This window comes from Hypanus sabinus, chromosome 3 (assembly GCF_030144855.1).
Source record: "Hypanus sabinus isolate sHypSab1 chromosome 3, sHypSab1.hap1, whole genome shotgun sequence".
NCBI classification, from domain to species: domain Eukaryota; kingdom Metazoa; phylum Chordata; class Chondrichthyes; order Myliobatiformes; family Dasyatidae; genus Hypanus; species Hypanus sabinus.
Window position 1 is genome coordinate 2262427 of NC_082708.1, and position 23780 is coordinate 2286206.

The window sequence follows — 23780 nt, forward strand, 5'->3', positions numbered from 1 at the left end:
GGTCCGGCCCCCCTGTCAAATTTTAGAACCCTTTGCGGCCCACAAGTCAAAAAGTTTGCTCACCCCTGTTCTAACTGCTACACTTAATACCCTGATTAAAGGCCAATGTGCCAAATTCCTTCACCACCGTGCCTACCCGTGAACTACAATACGTAATTGTAGTATACTATTTGACCTCTCAATTATTTCCTGAGGAGACTGAGGTCCTTTAATATCTGCCGGACGATGCTGAGGATGTTCTACGAGTCTGTGGTGGCCAGTGCTATCACGTTTGCTGTTGTGTGCTGGGGCAGTAGACTGAGGGTAGCAGACACCAAAAGAATGAACAAATTCATTCATAAGGCCAGTGATGTTGTGGGGGTGGAACTGGACTCTCTGACGGTGGTGTCTGAAAAGAGGATGCTGTCCAAGTTGCATGCCATCTTGGACAATGACTCCCATCCACTCCATAATGTACTGGTTAGGCACAGGAGTACATTCAGCCAGAGATTCATTCCACCGAGATGTAACACTGAACGTCATAGGAAGTCATTCCTACCTGTGGCCATCAAACTTTACAACTCCTCCCTCGGAGTGTCAGACACCCTGAGCCAATAGGCTGGTCCTGAACTTATTTCCACTTGGCATGATTAACTTATTTTTATTTAATTATTTATGGTTTTATATTGCTATATTTCTTCACTATGATTGGTTGGTGCAGCTGTAATGAAACCCAATTTCCCTTGGGATCAATAAAGTATGTCTGTCTGTATTTATTGTGGTAGAGAATTCAATGGGTTCACCACCTGGGAGAATGAAACCCTCCTTACCTCAGTCTTAAATGGCTTTTCCTCAGACTTGACCACCACACACAACCATTCCCCCACCCCCAAGCATTTTCCTCCCCAGTTATCAGAAACAACCTTCCTGTAGCAAGTCCATCATGTCCCATTAGAATGGACAGGAAACAATATGGACCAACTGCAGTTAGATGGGACTAGCTCAGAAGGTTTAGAACAATAGACAATAGGTGCAGGAGTAGGCCATTCGGCCCTTCAAGCCAGCACCACCATTCAATGTGATCATGGCTGATCATCCACAATCAGTACCCCGTTCCTGCCCTCTCCCCATATCCCTTGACTCCACTATTTTTAAGAGCTCTATCTAACTCTTTCTCGAAAGCATCCAGAGAATTGGCCTCCACTGCCTTCTGAGGCAGAACATTCCATAGATCCACAACTAAAAGAGTTCTGCCTCAACTCCGTTCTAAATGGCCTACCCCTTATTCTTAAACTGTGGCCTCTGGTTCTGGGCTCCCCCAACATCGAGAACATGTTTCCTGCCTCCAGCATGTCCAATCCCTTGTATGTTTCAATCAGATCCCCTCTCATCCTTCTAAATTCCAGTGTATACAAGACCAGTCGCTCCAATCTTTCAACATATGACAGTCCTGCCATCCCAGGAATTAACCTCGTAAAACTGCACTGCAGTCCCTCAATAGCAAGAATGTCCTTCCTCAAATCTGGAGACCAAAACTGAACACAATATACCAGGTGTGGTCTCACCAGGGCCCTGTACAACTGCAGAAGGACCTCTTTCCTCCTATTCTCAACTCCCCTTGTTATGAAGGCCAACATGCCGTTAGCTTTCTTCACTGCCTGCTGTACCTGTATACTTACTTTCAGTGACTGATGTACAAGAACACCTAGATCTTGTTATACTTCCCCTTTTCCTGACTTGACACCATTCAGATAGTAATCTGCCTTCCTGTTCTTGCCACCAAAGTGGATAACTTCACATTTATCCACATTAAACTGCATCTGCCCATTCACCCAACCTGTCCAAGTCACCCTGCATTCTCCTAACATCCTCCTCATATTTCACACTGCCACCCAACTTTCTGTCATCTGCAAATTTGCTAATGTTACTTTTAAACTCTTCATCTAAATCATTAATGTATACTGTAAATAGCTGCGGTCCCAGCACTGAGCCTTGCGGTACTCCACTAGTCACTGCCTGCCATTCTGAAAGGGACCCGTTAGTCCCTACTCGGTTTCCTGTCTGCCAACCAATTTTCTATCCATGTTAGCACCCTAACCACAATACTTGTGCTCTAATTTTGCCCACTAATCTCCTACGTGGGACATTATCAAAGGCTTTCTGAAAGTCCAGGTACACTGCATCCACTGGCTTTCCCTTGTCCGCTTTCATAGTTACATCCTCAAAAAAATTCCAATGAACCAAATGTAGTTGGATGGGACTCACTCAGAAGGTTTAGAACAAACGGTCAAATGTAGGTAAAAGGAGGTTAGTTCACCAGGAAGTGTTTAGAACAGGCCGAATGTAGTTAGATGGGACTAGTTCAGAAGACACCTTGGTTGGGTCAAAGGACCTATTTCCATCCTTGACAACTCTGAAATTTGAGAGACTTCATGAGATGGTTATCTCTTATTATCTCTTCTTTCAGTTAGTCCTGACGAAGGGTCTCGGCCCAAAACGTCAACTGTACTTCTTCCTATGCTGCCTGGCCTGCTGCCTTCCACCAGCATTTTGTGTGTGTTTCATGAGATGGCTTCGCAGTCTTTTAAATAGAAGCTAAACCAACTCCACCACTCTTCATACATCCCAGGAATCTCTTAGCATCAGTTTAATATGGTTATACAATTGGCATTTTTGGAGATCTTATGGACAAACTATCTATCTTCCTAATTTACAGTAGGTACGAAAATGAGCAAAAGTGTAACAGTATAATAAACCATTCTCAAACTTATTAACAGAATCCATGAATGCAAAGCATGTATATAAATGAAATATATAAAATGGAACACAAATACTACTACAGTACTGCAAAACTATTGGTTCCTAACAGTCAGAACAACTCATCCAGTGTACAGAACTGTTTTATTTTGATTGACTGTAAATGAATTAAATCAGTGCCTAATGTAGATAATGGATTGTCTTCATACAATGTTTCTGACAACTGCATCCTCTAATCTTCATTTTCACATTCAAGATTGTCAATACCTTCAAATTCTTCAGAGTTCCTAAGCCTGAATGCTTGAAACGGCAGTGAGTAGAACACTTCTGAATTGACTTCCTGCTTATATTTTGCCAACTATTAGTGACAAAAATGACTGCTTTTTGAACACAAATACACCCAACTGACAGTACTTAGAACTGTTCACACTAAGCATATTGCACTGTTAATGGCCACATGATGTGCACAAAACTGATGCTAGTTAGAAACAGTTCAGTAAGTCTCTTGTCCCAATTAAGCAACAGAGCCCCAAATTAATGAAACAAAGGTAATTCCATTTACTTTTGATTAGTTTTTGATCTTCAAGTGTTTTCCCAAATAAATGGTTGCCCTAATTTACTGATGGCCCAATTAACCACAAGCCAGTGTATATCAATTTGCCCCACAGCTTAGTCATTCTTATTTTTAAGTTTCTGGATTGAGCAGTGGAATGGAACCATCAAGTGCACACATTCACTCAACGCCCTGTTTATTTGGTACTCCTACTCATTAATGCAAATACCTAATCAGCCAACCATGTGGCAGCAACTCAATGCATGAAGTTGTTGTTCAAACCATATGTCAGAATGGGGGAGAGCCATGATCTAGTTGATTTTGACAGCAGAATAATTGCTGGTGCCAGATGGGGATGTTTGCTTATCTCAGAAACTGCTGATCTCCTGGCGTTTTCAAATACAACAATGTCTAGTTTACAGAGAACAGAGCCAAAGGCAAAAAAACAGAAACACATCCAGTTCTGTGGACAAAAACACCTTGTTAATAACAGAGGTCAGAGGAGAAAGGCCAAAGTGGTTCAAGCTGACAAGAAAGCAACAGTAACTCAAATTACCACGCATTACAACAGCGGTGCGCAGAAGAGCATCTCTGATGGGCTACAGCTGCAGAGGATCACAGACATGAACGCAGTGGTTACTTTATTAGGTACAGGAGTGGCCTCTGAGTGCAGCCAGCACAAGCTAGGGGCATTCCCCCCTACTCAAGCTTCACTCCTGATGCCCAGGTGCTTTCAGCAACAACAACTTTTGCAATTAATGTACCAGATCAAATCAAGCAAAATCAACACTAAGTCAGGAGACTTAGCACAGTACAGGCTCTTGTTAGAGAGAAAGCCAAGTAAGTTCAAGAAAAGATTGAATGAACTTAGTCTGGAGTCAAGGACTTTACGACCTTAAAGACCTTCAGAGACTAAAATTCAGGCTGTAGATAACAGGAACAATTATAGAAATTGAGGAAGTTACCAAGTCAAGATTGATTAAAGTCATTTCCTGTACACAAGTGTACAGGAGAATGAAATAACTGTACTCTGGATCCAATGCAGCATAACAACAAAAGATAACCAACACAATAATGTAAAAGCAAATATAAATAACTGGATTGTACACCCATAAATTGACACTAGGCTGTACACAAAACGACTGACAAGAAATAATAAAGCAGTGGTAGAATTAATAGGTCAATGGAGTAAGGAGAGAGAAATGTCATTAATTTTAGCCCAAAAGACACTCAAAACTGACAAAGCAACCAAGCATTTTAATAATAATTATCACTACAGTGTACAAATGGTAAAGATTTATAATAAAGCAGGCTATTGTTGCCCATAGTTCCTGGTTCCCATACAGAACAAGCACTTGATCAAATTATCTTTTTTCCATTTCCATGTACAGTAGTGCATTGACTTACACTGTTGGAGCTGCTCAACAGGCCTTCCATGCTGGTCTCTGTGCTCTCTTTATTCTTCTGGCAGAACAGCAGGTTGCCATTCCTCTCCAGAAAGTGGCACGTGATGCCTTTGATGTCCAGAAGATCATCCAGCGACGAGAAACCTTTCAATTCCTGTGGGGGTTTTTTTGGGGGGAGGGGAGGAGGATAAGGGTGGGAGAGAGGATGGGTGCAGAGGTAGGAGGGAGGATGGTTAAAAATTTGGAGGAAGAAAATAAAGCAAGTCTGAGTGTGGTCAGTGATATTTCATGCCTAATCTTGTTTCCCTGATGAAGGATCCTTACCACCCAGGACATGTTCTCTTCACATTATCAGTGAAGGACCCTCAGCACCCAGGACATGCTCTCTTCTCATTGTCATAACTCCGGACATAAGCCCTTCTCATTATCATTAGTGAAAGCCCCTCATCAGTGAGAAGGTACAGGGGCCTGAAGAAACACATTCAATATTTTAGGAACAGCTTCTGCCCTTCTCCATTCAGAATTCTGAACAGACTATGAATCCATAGGTTCTGTAAGGTTGTTATAACCAGAGGTGGTAATGGGGAAAGCTTCCACTACCTATTCAATGCTCCCAATGGTGTGCGCCTCAAATAGCCTCAGACAACCATGTCCAGCTCCTGACTTTCATGTGTGACTAAGCCACTAAGCCTGGTCAGCCATGCTTAGCAAACTCATCCAGTCGGAAAACTGATCTCAAGCCTCCGCCGCCTTGTGGCTATACTCCTCATGGGGAAGGATTTGGGAGTACACCCCAAGGAAAATATCCAGAGCTGGAGTCCCTAAGTCAGTCCTACATTGAGTTCAATACCTCTTGGCAACTCTCTGCTGTTTCTTTTGGTGTATCAGATGCAAGGGGTGTATAGGGGCACAAAATACACTGCAGATGCTAGGGTCAAAGCAACATGCACAACACACTGGAGGAACTCAGCAGGTTGGGCAGCATCTGTGGAAACAAGCAGTCAACGAGACCCTTTGTCAGGCTCTGGATAAAGGTAGTACCTTTGATGTCTGGCATGCTGCTCCCTACCAGACAGGGTGGACGGGCATCACCGGTCCTCATCCATCTCCTAAATCTCTCACGTGTTGACTCCAAGCGCCATACCCCAGTAAACTGCTTCAGCTGGTAGTCTAAACCACGTGAGGGGGTGGTGTTAACACGGCACCACTGGCCAATGACTTCCATGATGAAGTCACCAGCCGGGGCTGAATGGTTCTTAGGTGAATTATAACGGCTACGTGTTCACGACCAAAGCAAACCACCTAGTTGGAGGAAATCGGCCGTGGTCAAACCTGGAGAGGGATGGAGAGACATGCCGCATGATGAGCAATCACCAAAAAGCAACTTCGCACTGGATCGGTCACAGCTCGGGTTACCTCTCACACGAGGGCAGATGCAATAAATGTGCTACTGGTGATTCGATACAGAAGATCTATGGCAGAGAGAACATCACAATCACCACATGGAATGTAAGAACACTGAACTAAGCAAGGAAACTCAAGGAACTCACACAAGATGGAAAGATACAACTGGCACCTCCTCGGGCTCTGTGAAGCCAGACGGAAAACACTGGAGAAGTGCATACTGAGGAAGGACATGTACACTATTACAACGGAGAAGAGAACATACATGAAAATGGCATAGGGTTCCTAGTCAACAAATCCATTAAGAACGCTGTCCAAGGATGTCAGACAGTGTCAAGCGGGCTCATGACCATCCGCCTGCGAGTAAAGCTATTCAACATCACAGTGGCACAAGTCTACGCCCCAACAACAGACTATGACAATGAACACATTGAAGACTTCAGTAAGAAACTACAAGATGTCATCGACAAGGTGGACAAAAAAAATATACTTTGATCATTCAGGCTGACTGGAATGCCAAGGTGGGCAGAAACGCACAAGATGATGGAGGGGAGTCTTATCAGCCCTATCTTACACCTCCAATGGGAGGGGACTACGTCTGCTGGAATTTGCCAGTTCATTTGGGGAGCACAAAGCATCCCAAAGATGGACCTGGCATGCCCCCAATGGTCAACATCACCAGACTGACTACATCTTGGTGCAAAGACAGCACAAATTTGGTGTGAACAGACTGAAGACCAGAACATTCCCAGGAGCAGACCTGGGCAGTGACCATGACCATGTCATGATGAACATCAGAGTGCGCTTGAGGAGAATCAACAGGCCAAAAAACAGCCGGCTGAGATTCGACCTTAAAAAGCTGAAAGACCCTGCCACCTCTGAAGAATTTCAGGAAGCAATTGAGAGGAAGTTTGCACCAATACTCCTCCTTGATGAAGACCTGGAGACCACCACAAATAACTTTAACACAGCGATGACGGAAACAGCAAGCAAGATTCTGGGGAAAAGCCGTCGCAAGTCTAAACCATGGGTCACTAACAAGATACTGGACATGTGTGACACAAGAAGAGAATTAAAGAAAGATAAAAACACAGCAGAGGGAAGAACAGAATACAGGAAAATCAACAAGGAAATCAGGAGGGAAATGAAGGAAGAAAAGCAAAGATGGATAGCCGAACAATATGCGGACATTGACGACACCCTCTCCAACAACACAAAGAAGGCATTCCAACTGGTGTAAGATCTTACCAAAGAAAAACAAGCCAAAGTGAACATCATCCAAGACAAAAATGGCGTAAGTCTCACAGAAGAAAAAAAAATAATGGAAAGGTGGACAGAGTACTGTTCAGAACTGTACAACTACCAGAGCAAAGGGGATCCAAGCATGCTGAATGTACAGGAATCTTCCAATGAGGATGACTATCCAATCATGCGTGAAGAAGCTGAAGCTGCAATACGATCACTGAAATGCGGAAAGTCAGCAGGAGTTGACAATATCCCCGCTGAACTGCAGAAGCATGGAGGAGAGGCCATGATAGACATGCATACCACCATCTGCAATAAGATCTGGCAGACAGGTGAATAGCTGATCATTGTGCTTCCCAAGAAAGGCAATCCCCAACTTTGCCAGAATTACCGTACCATAGGTTTGATCAGCCATGAAAGCAAGGTAATGCTCAGAATCATCCTGAACAGATTGAGACCTCAGGAAGAAGACACCATTGCTGAGGAACAAGCAGGCTTCTGTAAGGGCAGAATCACTACTGAGCAGATTTTCAACCTCTGCACCCTCTGTGAAAAACACCTTCAGCAGCAGTGAGTGTTCTACCATGTCTTCATAGGGTTCAAGAAGGCATCTGACAGAGTCTGGCATGATGCCTTATGGGCCACCATGAAGAAATTCAACATGGGGCAGAAGATTATTCATACAATCCATCAGCTTTACACCAAGGCAGCCAGTGCAGTACTCGCTCAAGGCACCACTGGGGAGTGGTTCCATACCTCCGTAGGAGTACATCAGAGCTGCCTCCTCTCCCCCATTCTCTTTAACATCTTCCTGGAACAGATCATAAGTGATGCCCTTGAAGATCATGTGGGCACAGTCAGCCTCAGAGGGAGGAACATCACAAACCTAAGATTTGCTGACAATGATGGACTTGCAGGAAAAGAGGATGAACCAACCTGGTCAGCCATCTTGACAGAGCCTGCACAAAGTCTGGAAAGTCTGAGAAAACCAACTCATGGCAAATGCCAATGGTGCCATCACAACAGACATCTCAGTAGATGGTCAGAAACGTGAGACAGTGCAGCAGCTCAAATACTTGGGAGCAATCATCAGTGATGAAGGATCAAGACCAGAAGTCCTGACAAGAACTGCACAGAAAATGACTGCACTATCCAAACTCAAGACAATATGGAGGGACAGCAACATCACCATGAAGTACAAAATCAGTGCAGTGGTATTCTCAATCTTCCAGTACACATGTGAAACATGGACCCTTACAACAGAGCTACAGAGGAAGATACAGGCATTGAACCACATCACAAACGAGCAGGTCCACAAGACCATCCAGCACCACGTTGACCCTCATGAAGACCTTTTCACAACAGTGAAGCTGAGATGGTACGGCCACATAGCAAAATCCAGTGGCCTTGCAAAGACCGTTAAAACACAGAAACATAGAAAACCTACAGCACAATACAGGTCTTTCAGTCCACAAAATTGTGCTGAACACGTCCCTACCTTAGAAATTACTAGGCTTACCCATAGCCCTCTATTTTACTAAGCTCCATGTACCTATCTAAAAGCCTCTTAAAAGACTCTATCCACCTCCACTGCCAGCAGCCCATTCCACGCACTCACCACTGAGTAAAAAATTTACCCCTGACATCTTCTCTGTACCTACGCCCCAGCACCTTATACCTGTGTCTTCTTGTGGCAACCATTTCAGCCCTGGGAAAAAGCATCTGACTATCTACATGATCAATGCCTCCCATCATCTTGTACACCTCTATCAGGTCACCTCTCATCCTCCTTCGCTCCAAGGAGAAAAGGTTGAGTTCACTCAACCTATTTTTATAAGGCATGCTCCCCAATCCAGGCAACATCCTCGTAAATCTCCTCTGCACCCTTTCTATGGTTTCCACATCCTTCCTGTAGTGAGGCGACCAGAACTGACCACAGTACTTCAAGTGGGGTTTGACCAGGGTCCTATTTAGCAGCAACATTACCTCTCGGCTCCTAAATTCAATTCCATGACTGATGAAGGCCAATACACCATACGCCTTCTTAACCACAGAGTCAACCTGTGCAGCTGCTTTGAGCATCATATGGACTCAGACCCCAAGATCCCTCTGATCTTTCACACTGCCAAGAGTCTTACAATTATTATATTCTGCCATTATATTTGATCTACCAAAATGAACCACTTCACTTATCTGGGTTGAACTACAGCTGCCTCTTCTCAGCCCAGTTTTGCATCCGGTTAATGTCCCACTGTAACCTCTGACAGCCCTCCACACTATCCACAACACCTCCAACCTTTGTGTCATCAGCAAACTTACTAACCCATCCCTAAACTTCCTCATCCAGGTCATTTATAAAAATCAAGATTAAGGGTCCCAGAACAGATCCCTGAGGCACTCCACTGGTGACTGACCTCCATGCGGAATATGATCTGTCCACAACCACTCTTTGCCTTCTGTGGGAAAGCTAGTTCTGGATCCACAAAGCAATGTCCCCTTGGATCCCATGCCTCCTTACTTTCTCAATAAGCCTTGCATGAGGTACCTTATCAAATGCCTTGATGAACTCCATATACACTACATCTACTGCTCTCCCTTCATCAATGTGTTCAGCCACATCCTCAAAAAATTCAATCAGGCTAGTAAGACACAACCTGCCCTTGATAAAACCATGCTGACTACTCCTAATCATATTACACCTCTCCAAATGTTCAAAAATGCTGCCTCTCAGGATCTTCTCCATCAACTTACCAACCACTGAGGTAAGACTCACTGGTTTATAATTTCCAGGTCTATCTCTACCTCCCTTTTTTAAATAAAGGAACAACGTTCACAACCCTCCAGTCCTCTGGAACCTCTCCTTTCCCCATTGATGATGCAAAGATCATCGCCAGAGGGTCAGCAATTTCCTCCCTCGTCTCCCACAGTAGCCTGGGGTACATTTTGTCCAGTCCTGGCAACTTATCCAACTGGATGCTTTCCAAAAGCTCCAGCACATCCTCTTTCTTAATATCTACATGTTCCAGCTTTTCAGTCTGCTACAAGTCATCACTACAATCACTAAGTTCCTTTTCCATAGTGAATACTGAAGTATTCATTAAGTACCTCTGTTATTTCCTCCGGTTCCATACACACTTGCCCAATGTCACATTTAATAGGTCCGATTCTTTCATGTCTTATCCACTTGTTCTTCATATACTTTTTGAATGCCTTGGGGTTTTCCTTAATTCTGCCCACCAAGGCCTTCTCATGGCCCCTTCTGGCTCTCCCAATTTCCTTCTTAAGCTCCTTCCTGTTAGCCTCATCTTCTAGACCTCTAACATTACCTAGCTCTGAACCTTTTGTAACCTTTTCTTTTCTTCTTGACTAGATTTATTACAGTCTTTGTACACCACAGTTCCTGTACCCTACCATAACTTCCCTGTCTCATTGGAACATACCTGTACAGATCTCTACACAAATATCCCCTGAATATTTGCCACATTTCTTCTGTACTTTTCCCAGAGAACATCTGTTTCCAATTTAAGCTTCCAATTTCCTGCCTGATAGCCTCATATTTCCCCTTAATCCAATTAAACACTTTTCTAACTTGTCTGTTCCTATCGCTCTCCAATGCTATTGTAAAGGAGATAGAATTCTGATCACCATCTCCAAAATGCTCTCCCACTGAGAGACCCGACAACTGACCAGGTTCATTTCCCAATACCAAATAAAGTACTGCCTCTCCTCTTGAAGTCTTATCTACATATTGTGTCAAGAAACCTTCCTGAACACACCTAACAAACTCCACCACATCTAAAACCCTTGCTCTAGGGAGATGCCAATCAATATTTGGGAAATTAAAATCTCCCATCACAACAACTTTGTTATTATTACACCTTCCCAGGATCTGTTGCCCCTATCTGCTCCTCGATATCCCTGTTACTATTAGCCGGCCTATAAAAAACACTCAGTAAAGTTATTGACCCGTTCCTGTTCCTAACCTCCACCCACAAAGACTCCATAGACAATCCCTCCATGGTGTCCACCTTTTCTGCAGCTGTAACACTATCTCTGATCAACAGTGTTACGCCCCCACCTCTTTTTCCTCCCTTCCTGTCCTTTCTGAAACATCTAAAACCTATCACTTGAAGTAACCAATCCTGTCCCTGAGCCATCCAAGTCTCTGTAATAGCCACCACATCATATCTCCAAGTATTGATCCATGCTCTAAGCTCACCTGCTTTGTTCACAACACTCCTTGCGTTAAAATAGATACATCTCAAACCTTCGATCTGAGCTCGTCCCTTCTCTTTCACCTATCCTCCCTCTCTACAAGGAACTGTGGAGGGGAAAAGGAGAGGCAGACAGAGGAAAGGATGGACAGACAACATTAAAGAGTGGACAGGGAAAAAGTTTGCGGTGACCCAGGCTCTGGCACATAACCGCGACAGATGGAACAGACTGGTGCAAAGCTTGTCACAACGGCGCCCTGACGACTCCACCAGGAGCTAAGGGTGCAAGGCAAGGCAAGGCAAGGCATGCATAGAGATGGAGACAACAGCTTGCTCTCCACATTGTACTGCCTTGGCTTGCTCATCGAGACAGCTAGGATGCAACACCCATGATCAACTCTGACTGACGGAGATCTCTCTAATAATTAACTCAAAAACATTACCTACTGCTTACTTAATTTTATACATTATTGTAATTTATTATATTTTTTCACTGCACTGTACTGCTGCCATAAAACAACACATTTCACGACTTACGTCAGTACTAATGAAGACAATTCTGATGCCAGTATTTATACAAATACCCATACCTTGTGTTGACAAGCTTGACCACACCCCTGTGTCACAGAAACAAGTTTAAAAAAGCCACCGTATGCAGAGGTGAAATAAAAAGAGCTGGCTGTTGGCCCTTCCAAGCATGCTCACTGCTAAATATGATCACGGCTGATCCTCAGCCTCAACTCCACATTCATATTCATCTTAACATCCTACTTCACAAAATTAGCAGCTGGGCCCCTCAAATCTTTGTGGGAAAAAAATTCCCCAGTTCAGCCTCCAAGTCAAAAAATATCTCTTCACCACCATCTTTAATCACGTGTCTTGTAACCCATTCAAGACATTACATTCTTGGAGAAGCATTCTCCTCACATCTGGCCCGTCTTGCCCTGTCAGTTTTGCAACATCTTGTTTTTTGAAAATTCCAGTGAATACAAACACAATGCCACCTCATTTAGAGGTCATGCCTCACCATCCCAGGAGTCAACCGAGCAAACCTTCAAAGAACTCACAACAAGACTGTCCCTTCTTCAGTGGGCACACAGTACACAAAGTGTCATTTCAAAGGACTCTATAAGTCTACCAAGACTGTAGAACATTTCTCTTCTACCCAAATCCTCCTGTTTTGACGCCCAACATGTTACTTGCCTGCATCACAGAAAGACATTTTGAAATATCTGGTCCACGCTGAACTATTAATCTGCCTACTCCCATCAACCCTCACCTAAACCATTGCTCTCCATACACCTCCCATTCATCACTTAAATACTGAAATTAAATACACTTGTGGCGGCAACTCGCTCCATATTCTCATCATCATCCTCTGAGACCTTTCACCCATATCCTCAGGGGAAAAAGCCTGCATGAATTTATCATATTTAACTTCAAAATCATCAAATCTCCACTCATTCTCCTACAGTTTAGGGAGTAAAGTCCTAACCTATTCAACCTTTCCATATAACTCAGGTCTTCAAATCCCAGCAAGACCCTTGTAAAATTTCTCTGCATTTTGTTCAATCTTATTTACATATTTCCTGTAGATAGGTAACCAAAACTAGACAATAAGATCATAAGGTATAGGAGCAAAATTAGGCCTTTTAGCCCATCATATCTGCTCCACCATTTCATCATGGCTGATCCAATTTTCCTCTCAGCTCCAATCTCCTCCCTTCACGTCCTGACCAATCAAGAATCTACCAACCTCTGCCTTAAATACACATAAAGACTTGGTTTTCACAGCTGCCTGTGGTAAAGAATTCCACAGATTCACTACTCTCTGATTAAAGAAATTCCTCCTCATCTCTGTTCTATAAGGACGTCCCTCCATTCTGAGGCTGTGTCCTCTGACTCTCCCACCAGAGGAAACACCCTCTCCAAATCCACTCTGTCATGAGTACTTGAAATCAGGCTCTCAAGCATTCAACACTGTGTGAGAGATTGGGCTTACACAGGTCTCCTCCTCCTCCTCTCTCACTCCCCCCGCCTCCCCCCAGCACCCTCATTACATCCCTCCACCTCCTCGGCACCCTCGTACCCCTCCGCAACCACGTCACCCATGCCCGCACCCTCGCACTCTTCCTCCTCATCCTGGTCACTCACTGCTCCAAACTCTGCTTCATCCCTCTGGCACCCTCATCCCCACCCCATCCTCCTGTACCCTTGTTCCCCCACCTCCTCCAGGTCACTCACTGCTTCGACCTCCGCATCATCCCTCTGGCACCCTCATCCCCACCCCATCCTCCTGTACCCTCGTTCCCCCACCTCCTCCAGGTCACTCACTGCTTCGACCTCCGCTTCATCCCTCTGGCACCCTCATCCCCACCTCATCCTCCTGTACCCTCGTTCCCCCACCTCCTCCAAGTCACTCACTGCTTCGACCTCCGCTTCATCCCTCTGGCACCCTCATCCCCACCCCATCCTCCTGTACCCTCGTTCCCCCACCTCCTCCAGGTCACTCACTGCTTCGACCTCCGCTTCATCCCTCTGGCACCCTCATCCCCACCTCATCCTCCTGTACCCTCGTTCCCCCACCTCCTCCAAGTCACTCACTGCTTCGACCTCCGCTTCATCCCTCTGGCACCCTCATCCCCACCCCATCCTCCTGTACCCTCGTTCCCCCACCTCCTCCAGGTCACTCACTGCTTCGACCTCCGCTTCATCCCTCTGGCACCCTCATCCCCACCCCATCCTCCTGTACCCTCGTTCCCCCACCTTCTCCAGGTCACTCACTGCTTCGACCTCCGCTTCATCCCTCTGGCACCCTCATCCCCACCCCATCCTCCTGTACCCTCGTTCCCCCACCTCCTCCAAGTCACTCACTGCTTCGACCTCCGCTTCATCCCTCTGGCACCCTCATCCCCACCCCATCCTCCTGTACCCTCGTTCCCCCACCTCCTCCAAGTCACTCACTGCTTCGACCTCCGCTTCATCCCTCTGGCACCCTCATCCCCACCCCATCCTCCTGTACCCTCGTTCCCCCACCTCCTCCAGGTCACTCACTGCTTCGACCTCCGCTTCATCCCTCTGGCACCCTCATCCCCACCCCATCCTCCTGTACCCTTGTTCCCCCACCTCCTCCAGGTCACTCACTGCTTCGACCTCCGCTTCATCCCTCTGGCACCCTCATCCCCACCCCATCCTCCTGTACCCTCGTTCCCCCACCTCCTCCAGGTCACTCACTGCTTCGACCTCCGCTTCATCCCTCTGGCACCCTCATCCCCACCCCATCCTCCTGTACCCTCGTTCCCCCACCTCCTCCAGGTCACTCACTGCTTCGACCTCCGCTTCATCCCTCTGGCACCCTCATCCCCACCCCATCCTCCTGTACCCTCGTTCCCCCACCTCCTCCAGGTCACTCACTGCTTCGACCTCCGCTTCATCCCTCTGGCACCCTCATCCCCACCCCATCCTCCTGTACCCTCGTTCCCCCACCTCCTCCAAGTCACTCACTGCTTCGACCTCCGCTTCATCCCTCTGGCACCCTCATCCCCACCTCATCCTCCTGTGCCCTCGTTCCCCCACCTTCTCCAGGTCACTCACTGCTTCGACCTCCGCTTCATCCCTCTGGCACCCTCATCCCCACCTCATCCTCCTGTACCCTCGTTCCCCCACCTCCTCCAGGTCACTCACTGCTTCGACCTCCGCTTCATCCCTCTGGCACCCTCATCCCCACCCCATCCTCCTGTACCCTCGTTCCCCCACCTCCTCCAAGTCACTCACTGCTTCGACCTCCGCTTCATCCCTCTGGCACCCTCATCCCCACCCCATCCTCCTGTACCCTCGTTCCCCCACCTCCTCCAAGTCACTCACTGCTTCGACCTCCGCTTCATCCCTCTGGCACCCTCATCCCCACCCCATCCTCCTGTACCCTTGTTCCCCCACCTCCTCCAGGTCACTCACTGCTTCGACCTCCGCTTCATCCCTCTGGCACCCTCATCCCCACCCCATCCTCCTGTACCCTCGTTCCCCCACCTCCTCCAGGTCACTCACTGCTTCGACCTCCGCTTCATCCCTCTGGCACCCTCATCCCCACCCCATCCTCCTGTACCCTCGTTCCCCCACCTCCTCCAGGTCACTCACTGCTTCGACCTCCGCTTCATCCCTCTGGCACCCTCATCCCCACCCCATCCTCCTGTACCCTCGTTCCCCCACCTCCTCCAGGTCACTCACTGCTTCGACCTCCGCTTCATCCCTCTGGCACCCTCATCCCCACCCCATCCTCCTGTACCCTCGTTCCCCCACCTCCTCCAAGTCACTCACTGCTTCGACCTCCGCTTCATCCCTCTGGCACCCTCATCCCCACCTCATCCTCCTGTACCCTCGTTCCCCCACCTTCTCCAGGTCACTCACTGCTTCGACCTCCGCTTCATCCCTCTGGCACCCTCATCCCCACCTCATCCTCCTGTACCCTCGTTCCCCCACCTCCTCCAGGTCACTCACTGCTTCGACCTCCGCTTCATCCCTCTGGCACCCTCATCCCCACCTCATCCTCCTGTACCCTCGTTCCCCCACCTTCTCCAGGTCACTCACTGCTTCGACCTCCGCTTCATCCCTCTGGCACCCTCACCCTCCTCCTCTGCCTCATCTCTCTGGTATCCTTGTCACACCCCCACCTCATCCCTCCGGAAGCCTCGCTCTCCTCCTTCCTCCGGTACTCTCATATCCTCCCCTCCTCCTGTACCCCGACCCCCGTCGTCCTCATCTCTCTGGTATCATTGCCCCACCATCACCCTCCTCGGCCTCCCCTTCTACGGGGCCCTCATCCATCACCCTCCACGTCCTCCATGTCCTCCCCTCCTCCGGTATCCTCGTCCACCACCTTCCTTCTCGGCCTGCTCGTCTCTCCCTCCTCCCACCAGGCCCCTGATCCGCCATCCCTCACCTCTCTCCGCCTGACGATGGCTCTCGCCCTCTTCCTACCGACCCCGAACAGCACCGTGGCCAACTCTTCGGCGCTCGCCCGGTTCACGTCGACTTTCTCGGGCGATTCCATGGCCCAGGCCGAGAGGCCTCGGCCTTTCCGCTACTCAACACGCTGGGCCGCGCCGCGAACTGAGTTGGCGTGGATAGGTGTGGGGAAAAGGAAGGGCCTTGCGGCGCTGAGACAATAGTTCCAAGCGGCGGCCAAAGACAATGTTCACCAGGAGGCCTCAGACTAAAAGTTTCCTCAGAAAAACCCGCGGCAGAAACCGGCAGAAAAACAATCGGACAACCCGCCACTTCCGCTCACCGCCCGTGGGACCGCTCACCTTGAGCACAGTTCAATTGGCCAAAAGTACTGTCAATCTATCACTCCACCCTGTTCATTGGTTCAAATAAAGGTCACTCAATGAATTCATTATGTTGATTGGCTTATTGTTACAACGACGCCTAAACTTATTGACCCATCAGCGCGCGCGGTGCCAAATACGGTAAATCCGGTTGGTGCACAGGGAAATCTGTCAGATTTGCTGCACACGATCAGTGGCCAATTGAGCCGTCGATCAATCGGACAGTGACGGATCATTTGCGGACAGTGGGCAAACAATTCTCCACGCTCCCGACTGCCAATAATACATCCCGCCTACGCCAAGATGGGTGGGGCTGTCACATGATTTCATTTTCTTTGGATTTCTTCATCAAAAAGTTAACGGGGTTATAGGTGAGGAACAATTAGAAGTAAACTCTGTTGTAAAGGGGCCAAAGGATCTTGTTGACTCAACACGTGTTGATATTTCTTCGCCCAACGACTTCGACCTCGAGGAACCACTGTGCCGAGCTGCCAACCCGACACCATGGCTGACCCTACCCACTGTTCATTGGTGGAAAAACCTGTCAATCGCCCGGAGTCTCGTCAATGGATCACGAGACAAATAACGTATTAACGTAGGTACGTAACCAGGGTGGGCCAATTTCGGAGATTACAGCACAGCGCAGGCGCACACGCTGCCCGGCGCTCGCAGCGCCCCCTGCCGTTGGCTGTTTGTATTGTCAGAACACATGCACGCCCTTAAAAGACCACTCGGCCCTCTGAATTACTGCAATTGCTGATATAAATATATCAGCAGAGGGATCTGGGGGTACATGTCCACAGATCCCTGAAAGTTGTAACAATCTCAGGATTGCTACCTGTGCCACGTGCGAGTGAGGCAAGGATTATACAGATTAATACGTGGCTGAGAGGATGGCGCAGGAGGGAGGGCTTCAGGTTTTTAGATAATTGGGCTTTGTTCCAGGGAAGGTGGGATCTGTTCCGACGGGACGGTTTACACCTGAACTGGAGCGGTACTAACATTCTTGAAGGAAAGTTCGCAAGTGCTTCGGGGGGGGGGGGGTTAAAACTAAATTTGCAGGGGGCAGGGATCCAGAATGTGAGAGAGGATAGCGAGATGAAGAATAAAGGACAGGTGGGGACTACACGGTTCCGGAATATTAAGTGTGTAGTAGAGAAAGGTGAGGTGGAACAAGTGATAAGGAGGACACATGTACAGAGGGATGGTCTGATGGAACATGGAGTAGAATGTGCAGAAAGAATAAGTAAATTTAGGAAGGACAACAAAATTCAAGGGGCATATAGCCCAATGGGAGTTCGGGGAGCTGGGTTAAGCACAATAGGCAGCAATTTAAACAGAGAGAGGAGAAATGGGCTAAAAATTCTATATCTGAATGCACGAAGTGTCAGAAATAAGGCGGATGAGCTTGAAGCTCAGGTGCGAATGAGTAACTATGTTGTTGTTGGGATAACGGAGACATGGCTGCAGGGAGATCAGACCTGGGAAATGAATGTACAAGGGTATACGTGCTATCGTAGGGACAGAAATGTGGGCAGGGGGTGGGGTGGCCCTGTAGGTGAGGATGAGATTCAGTCCTTTGCAAGGGGGGACATAGGATCAGGAGAAGTAGAGTCTGTGTGGATAGAACTGAGGAACAGTAAGGGCAAAAAGACCCTAAGGGGTGTTGTCTACAGGCCACCAAACAGTAGCATGGATATTGGGTGCAAGTTGAATAGGGAGTTAACATTGGTATGTGGCAAAGGTAATGTCGCAGTAGTTATGGGGGATTTCAACATGCAGGTGAACTGGGAGAATCAGGTTGGTGCTGGACCCCAGGATAGGGAGTTTGTAGAGTGCATAGGGGATGCATTCATGGAACAGCTTTTATGAGAGCCAACCAGGGACAAGGCTATTCTGGATTTAGTGTTGTGTAGTGAACAGGATTTGATAAGTGATCTTGAAGTAAAGGAGCCATTAGGAGGTGGTGACCATAATATGTTAAGTTTTTATCTGCAATTTGAGAAGGATAAGGGCAGATCGGAGGTGTCAGTGTTGCAGTTGACCAGGGGAAACTATGGAGCCATGAGGGAGGAGCTGGGCAAAGTTAACTGGATGGATATCCCAGCAGAAAAGACAGTGGAACAGCAATGGCAGGTATTCTTGGGAATAATGCACAAGGTGCAAAATCAGTTCATCCCCCAGAGAAGGAAGGATTCAAAGAGGAGAAAGGGGCCACAGTGGTTAACAAAGGAAGTCAGAGATTGCATAGCATTAAAAAACAAGTATGACAGATCTAAGGTGAGTGGGAGGACAAATGATTGGGAAATTTTTAAGGAACAACAGAACTTAACTAAAAAGGCAATATGGGGAGAAAAAAATGAGGTACGAATACAAGCTAGCCAGGAATATAAAGGAGGATAGCAAAAGCTTTTTTAGTTATGTGAAGGGAAAGAAGATAGTTAAGAACAATGTTGGGCCCTTGAAGAATGAATTGGGTGAAATTGTTATGAGAAACAGAGAAATGGCAGAAGAATTTAATAAGTACTTTAGATCTGTCTTCACTAGGGAAGACACAAGCAATCTTCCAGATGTATGGATGGGCCAAGGACATAGGGTAACAGAGGAAATGAAACAGATTGACATTAGGAAGGAAACAGTGATGAGTAGACTGATGGGTCTGAAGGCTGACAAATCCCCAGGTCCAGATGGTCTGCATCCTAGGGTACTAAAGGAGGTGGCCCTGGAAATTGCAGATGCATTGGTAATCATTTTCCAATGTTCCTTAGATTCAGGATCAGTTCCTGAGGATTGGAGAATGGCTAATGTTATACCACTTTTTAAGAAAGGAGGGAGGGAGAAAACAGAGAACTATTGTCCTGTCTGCCTAACATCAGTAGTGGGGAAGATGCTAGAGTCCATTATTAAAGATGAAATAGTGGCATATCTAGATAGCAGTGATAGGATTGGGCTGAGCCAGCGTGGATTTACCAAGGGCAAATCATGCTTGACTAATCCATTTCGAGGATGTAACTAGGAAGTTAGACAAGGGAGATCCAGTGGATAGAGTGTACCTCAATTTTCAGAAGGCATTTGATAAGGTCCCACATAGGAGATTGGTGGGTAAAATCAGAGCTCATGGCATTGGGGGGAAGATATTGACACGGATAGAAAACTGGTTGGCAGATAGAAAGCAAAGGGTAGTGGTGAATGGGTGTTTCTCGGAATGACGGGTGGTGACTAGTGGGGCGCCACAGGGCTCGGTATTGGGACCACAGCTGTTTATGATTTACATAAACAATTTAGATGAAGGCATTGAGAATAACGTTAATCAGCAAGTTTGCTGATGATACTAAGCTGGGTGGCAGTGTGACATGTGATGAGGATGTTAGGAGAATTCAGGGTGACTTGGATAGGCTGGGTGAGTGGGCAGATACTTGGCAGATGACGTTTAATGTGAATAAGTGTGAGGTTATCCACTTTGGGAGTAAGAACAGGAAGGCAGATTATTATCTGAACGGTGCAGAGTTAGGTAAGGGAGAAATGCAAAGAGATCTAGGAGTCCTTGTTCATCAGTCACTGAAGGTGAATGAGCAAGTGCAGCAGGCAATGAAGAAGGCTAATGGAATGTTGGCCTTTATTACAAAGGGAATTGAGTACAAGAGCAAGGAAATTCTTTTGCATTTGTACAGGGCCCTGGTGAGACCACACCTGGAGTATTGTGTACAGTTTTGGTCTCCAGGGTTAAGGAAGAACATCCTGGCTGTAGAGGAAGTGCAGCGTAGATTCACCAGGTTAATTCCTGGGATGTCCGGACTGTCTTACGCAGAAAGGTTAGAGAGACTGGGCTTGTACACGTTGGAATTAAGGAGATTGACAGGGGATCTGATTGCAACATATAAGATTATTAAGGAATTGGACAAGATAGAGGCAGGACATATGTTCCAGATGCTGGGAGAGTCCAGTATCAGAGGGCATGGTTTGAGAATAAGGGGTAGGTCATTTAGGACAGAGGTAAGGAAAAACTTCTCCCAGAGAGTTGTGGGGGTGTGGAATGCACTGCCTCAGAAGGTAGTGGAGGCCAATTCTCTGGATGCTTTCAAGAAGGCGCTAGATAGGTATCTTATGGATAGGGGAATCAAGGGATATGGGGACAAGGCAGGAACCGGGTATTGATAGTAGATGATCAGCCATGCTCTCAGAATGGCAGTGCAGGCTCGAAGGGCCGAATGGTCTACTTCTGCACCTATTGTCTATTGTCTCTCAGGTAGATAGGGTAGTTAAGAAAGCTTATGGGGTGTTAGCTTTCATAAGTCGAGGGATAGAGTTTAAGAGACGCGATGTAATGATGCAGCTCTATAAAACTCTGGTTAGGCCACACTTGGAGTACTGTTGATGCACTATCAATAACTCACTCTGAGACGTAAAGGTGAGATATCGGCTTTTATTGACTGGAAGAAGGAACCAGCAGTGAGTGACCACCATACTACGTCCTGGAGACTGAGAGGCCGGGCTCAGGCCTCAATTGCCTTTATACAGGGGTCTGTGGGAGGAGCCACAGGAGCAGTCAGCAGGGGGCGTGTCCACAGGGGTCTGTGGGAGGAGCCACAGGAGCTGTCAGCAGGGGGCGTGTCCACAGGGGTCTGTGGGAGGAGCCACAGGAGCAGGGGGCGTGTCCACAGGGGTCTGTGGGAGGAGCCACAGGAGCTGTCAGCAGGGGGCGTGTCCAGACAGGTATATGTAGTTCACCACATGGGGTCTGTGGGAGGAGCCACAGGAGCAGTCAGCAGGGGGCGTGTCCACAGGGGTCTGTGGGAGGAACCACAGGAGCAGTCAGCAGGGGGCGTGTCCACAGGGGTCTGTGGGAGGAGCCACAGGAGCAGTCAGCAGGGGGCATGTCCACAGGGGTCTGTGGGAGGAGCCACAGGAACAGTCAGCAGGGGGCGTGTCCACAGGGGTCTGTGGGAGGAGCCACAGGGGTCTGTGGGAGGAGCCACAGGAGCTGTCAGCAGGGGGCGTGTCCAGACAGGTACACGCAGTTCACCACAACTGTGTCCAGTTCTGGTCGCCTCACTATAGGAAGGATGTGGAAGCATTGGAAAGGGTTCAGAGGAGATTTACCAGGATGCTGCCTGGTTTAGAGAGTATGGATTATGATCAGAGATTAAGGGAGCTAGGGCTTTACTCTTTGGAGAGAAGGAGGATGAGAGGAGACATGATAGAGGTGTACAAGATATTAAGAGGAATAGACAGAGTGGTTAGCCAGCACCTCTTCCCCAGGGCACCACTGCTCAGTACAAGAGGACATGGCTCTAAGGTAAGGGGTAGGAAGTTCAAGGGGGATATTAGAGGAAGGTTTTTCACTCAGAGAGTGGTTGGTGCATGGAATGCACTGCCTGAGTCAGTGGTGGAGGCAGATACACTAGTGAAGTTTAAGAGACTACTAGGTATATGGAGGAATTTAAGGTGGTGGGTTATATGGGAGGCAGGGTTTGAGGGTTGGCACAACGTTGTGGGCCGGAGGGCCTGTAATGTGCTGTACTATTCTATGTTCTATAATCTTCATTTCAGCAAAACATTCCCACTTTCTCCGTAACACTCCAGCATTTTGAACCAAATATATTTAATGAATGACAAAAGATTCCGGAAATTGAATTCAGAAGAATTTCTTATGTGAGATGCTCAGAGAGTGCAGATAGCTGAAGCACCATAGGAGATTGTTCTAACTTCTCTAATGATGACTAGGTTGCCATGGTGCTCAGCGATATGACAGAGCAAAAACATCAGGGTGTCTAGGAATGTATTCTCTAGCCTTGGCGTTATCCTGGGACCAGCATCTAACTGCCATTACAAAGTAGGCACAGCAGCGCCTGTACTTCCTTACAAGCTTCCATAGATTTGGCATGTCATCTAAAACTTTGACAATCTTCTGTAGATGTGCGGTGGAGAGTGTTGCATGGAAACACCAAAGCTGGGGAACAGAAAAGCCGACAAAATGGCCCAATCCATCACGGGTAAAGCCTCGCCACCACTGAGCACGTCTACGCTGAGCGCTGTCGCAGGAAAGAAGCATCACCGTCAGAGGCACCCATCACCCACCACCCAGGTCATGCTCTCTTCTCTCTGCTCCTGTCGGGACAAAGGAACAGGAGGCTCAGGACTCACAGCATTGGACTGCCCTGAGAAAAAATCTCTGACTGTCCACCTGATCTATGCCTCTTATTAACTTGTACACCTCTATCAAGTCACCTCTCATCCTCCTCCAAAGAGGACAGGCCGAGTTACCAGGACTCCTCAACCATCAGGCCTCTTAATCATCATGAATAACTTCACTCACCTCAAACATGAACTGATTCCACGACCCACAGACTCACTTTCAGTGACTCTACAACTCGTGGTCTCAGTGTTATTCATTTTTATTTGCACAATTTGTCTTCTTTTGCACGTTGGTTAGTTGTCAGACTGTTTGTATAGATTTTCATACATTATACTGTATTTCTTTATTTTTCTGTGAATGCCTGCAAAACATTGAAACGTGAGATAGTAGCTGGTGACGTAGATTGATAATGAATGTACTGGGACTTTGACGTGTCGGTGTCCATACGACAAATGGGTAACGGTCTGCTGTCAGGGAACAAAGCAGGGCAACTGGCTGAAATGTTGAGAAGGAGCACTCTGTGGCCAGTGACTGCAATTCGGTTCGTTTTCAAATTGTCATGGAAAGAGATATATTTGGTCCACAAGTTCAAGTCCTAAATTTGATTAAGACTAATTCTTATGATGCTATACTGGAACTTGCAAAGCTTGACTGAGAGAGTCAGCAAGTGAAGAGACCTCTGGCAAGAGAGATAAGGAGCTCAGGGCCAGCAGCTTTCTGCAAACATCTTGAGAAGCTGCTCAGGATAAATTAGGCTAAGTT

At 47.3% G+C, this 23780-nt stretch overlaps 1 protein-coding gene across 1 annotated transcript in view; it reads right to left on the reverse strand.

Moving 5' to 3' along the window:
• Positions 1-16859, reverse strand: part of LOC132390970 (F-box/WD repeat-containing protein 7-like) — a 306269-nt gene extending 289410 nt beyond the window's left edge. The window contains exons 1-2 of the mRNA XM_059963517.1: positions 16495-16859; positions 4697-4849 (exon numbers count right to left, since the gene is read on the reverse strand). Of these exons, the coding sequence (XP_059819500.1) occupies positions 4697-4849; positions 16495-16605 (264 nt within the window). The 5' untranslated portion in view covers positions 16606-16859. The remainder of the gene's footprint in view (positions 1-4696; positions 4850-16494) is intronic.
• Positions 16860-23780: the final 6921 nt, after the last annotated feature.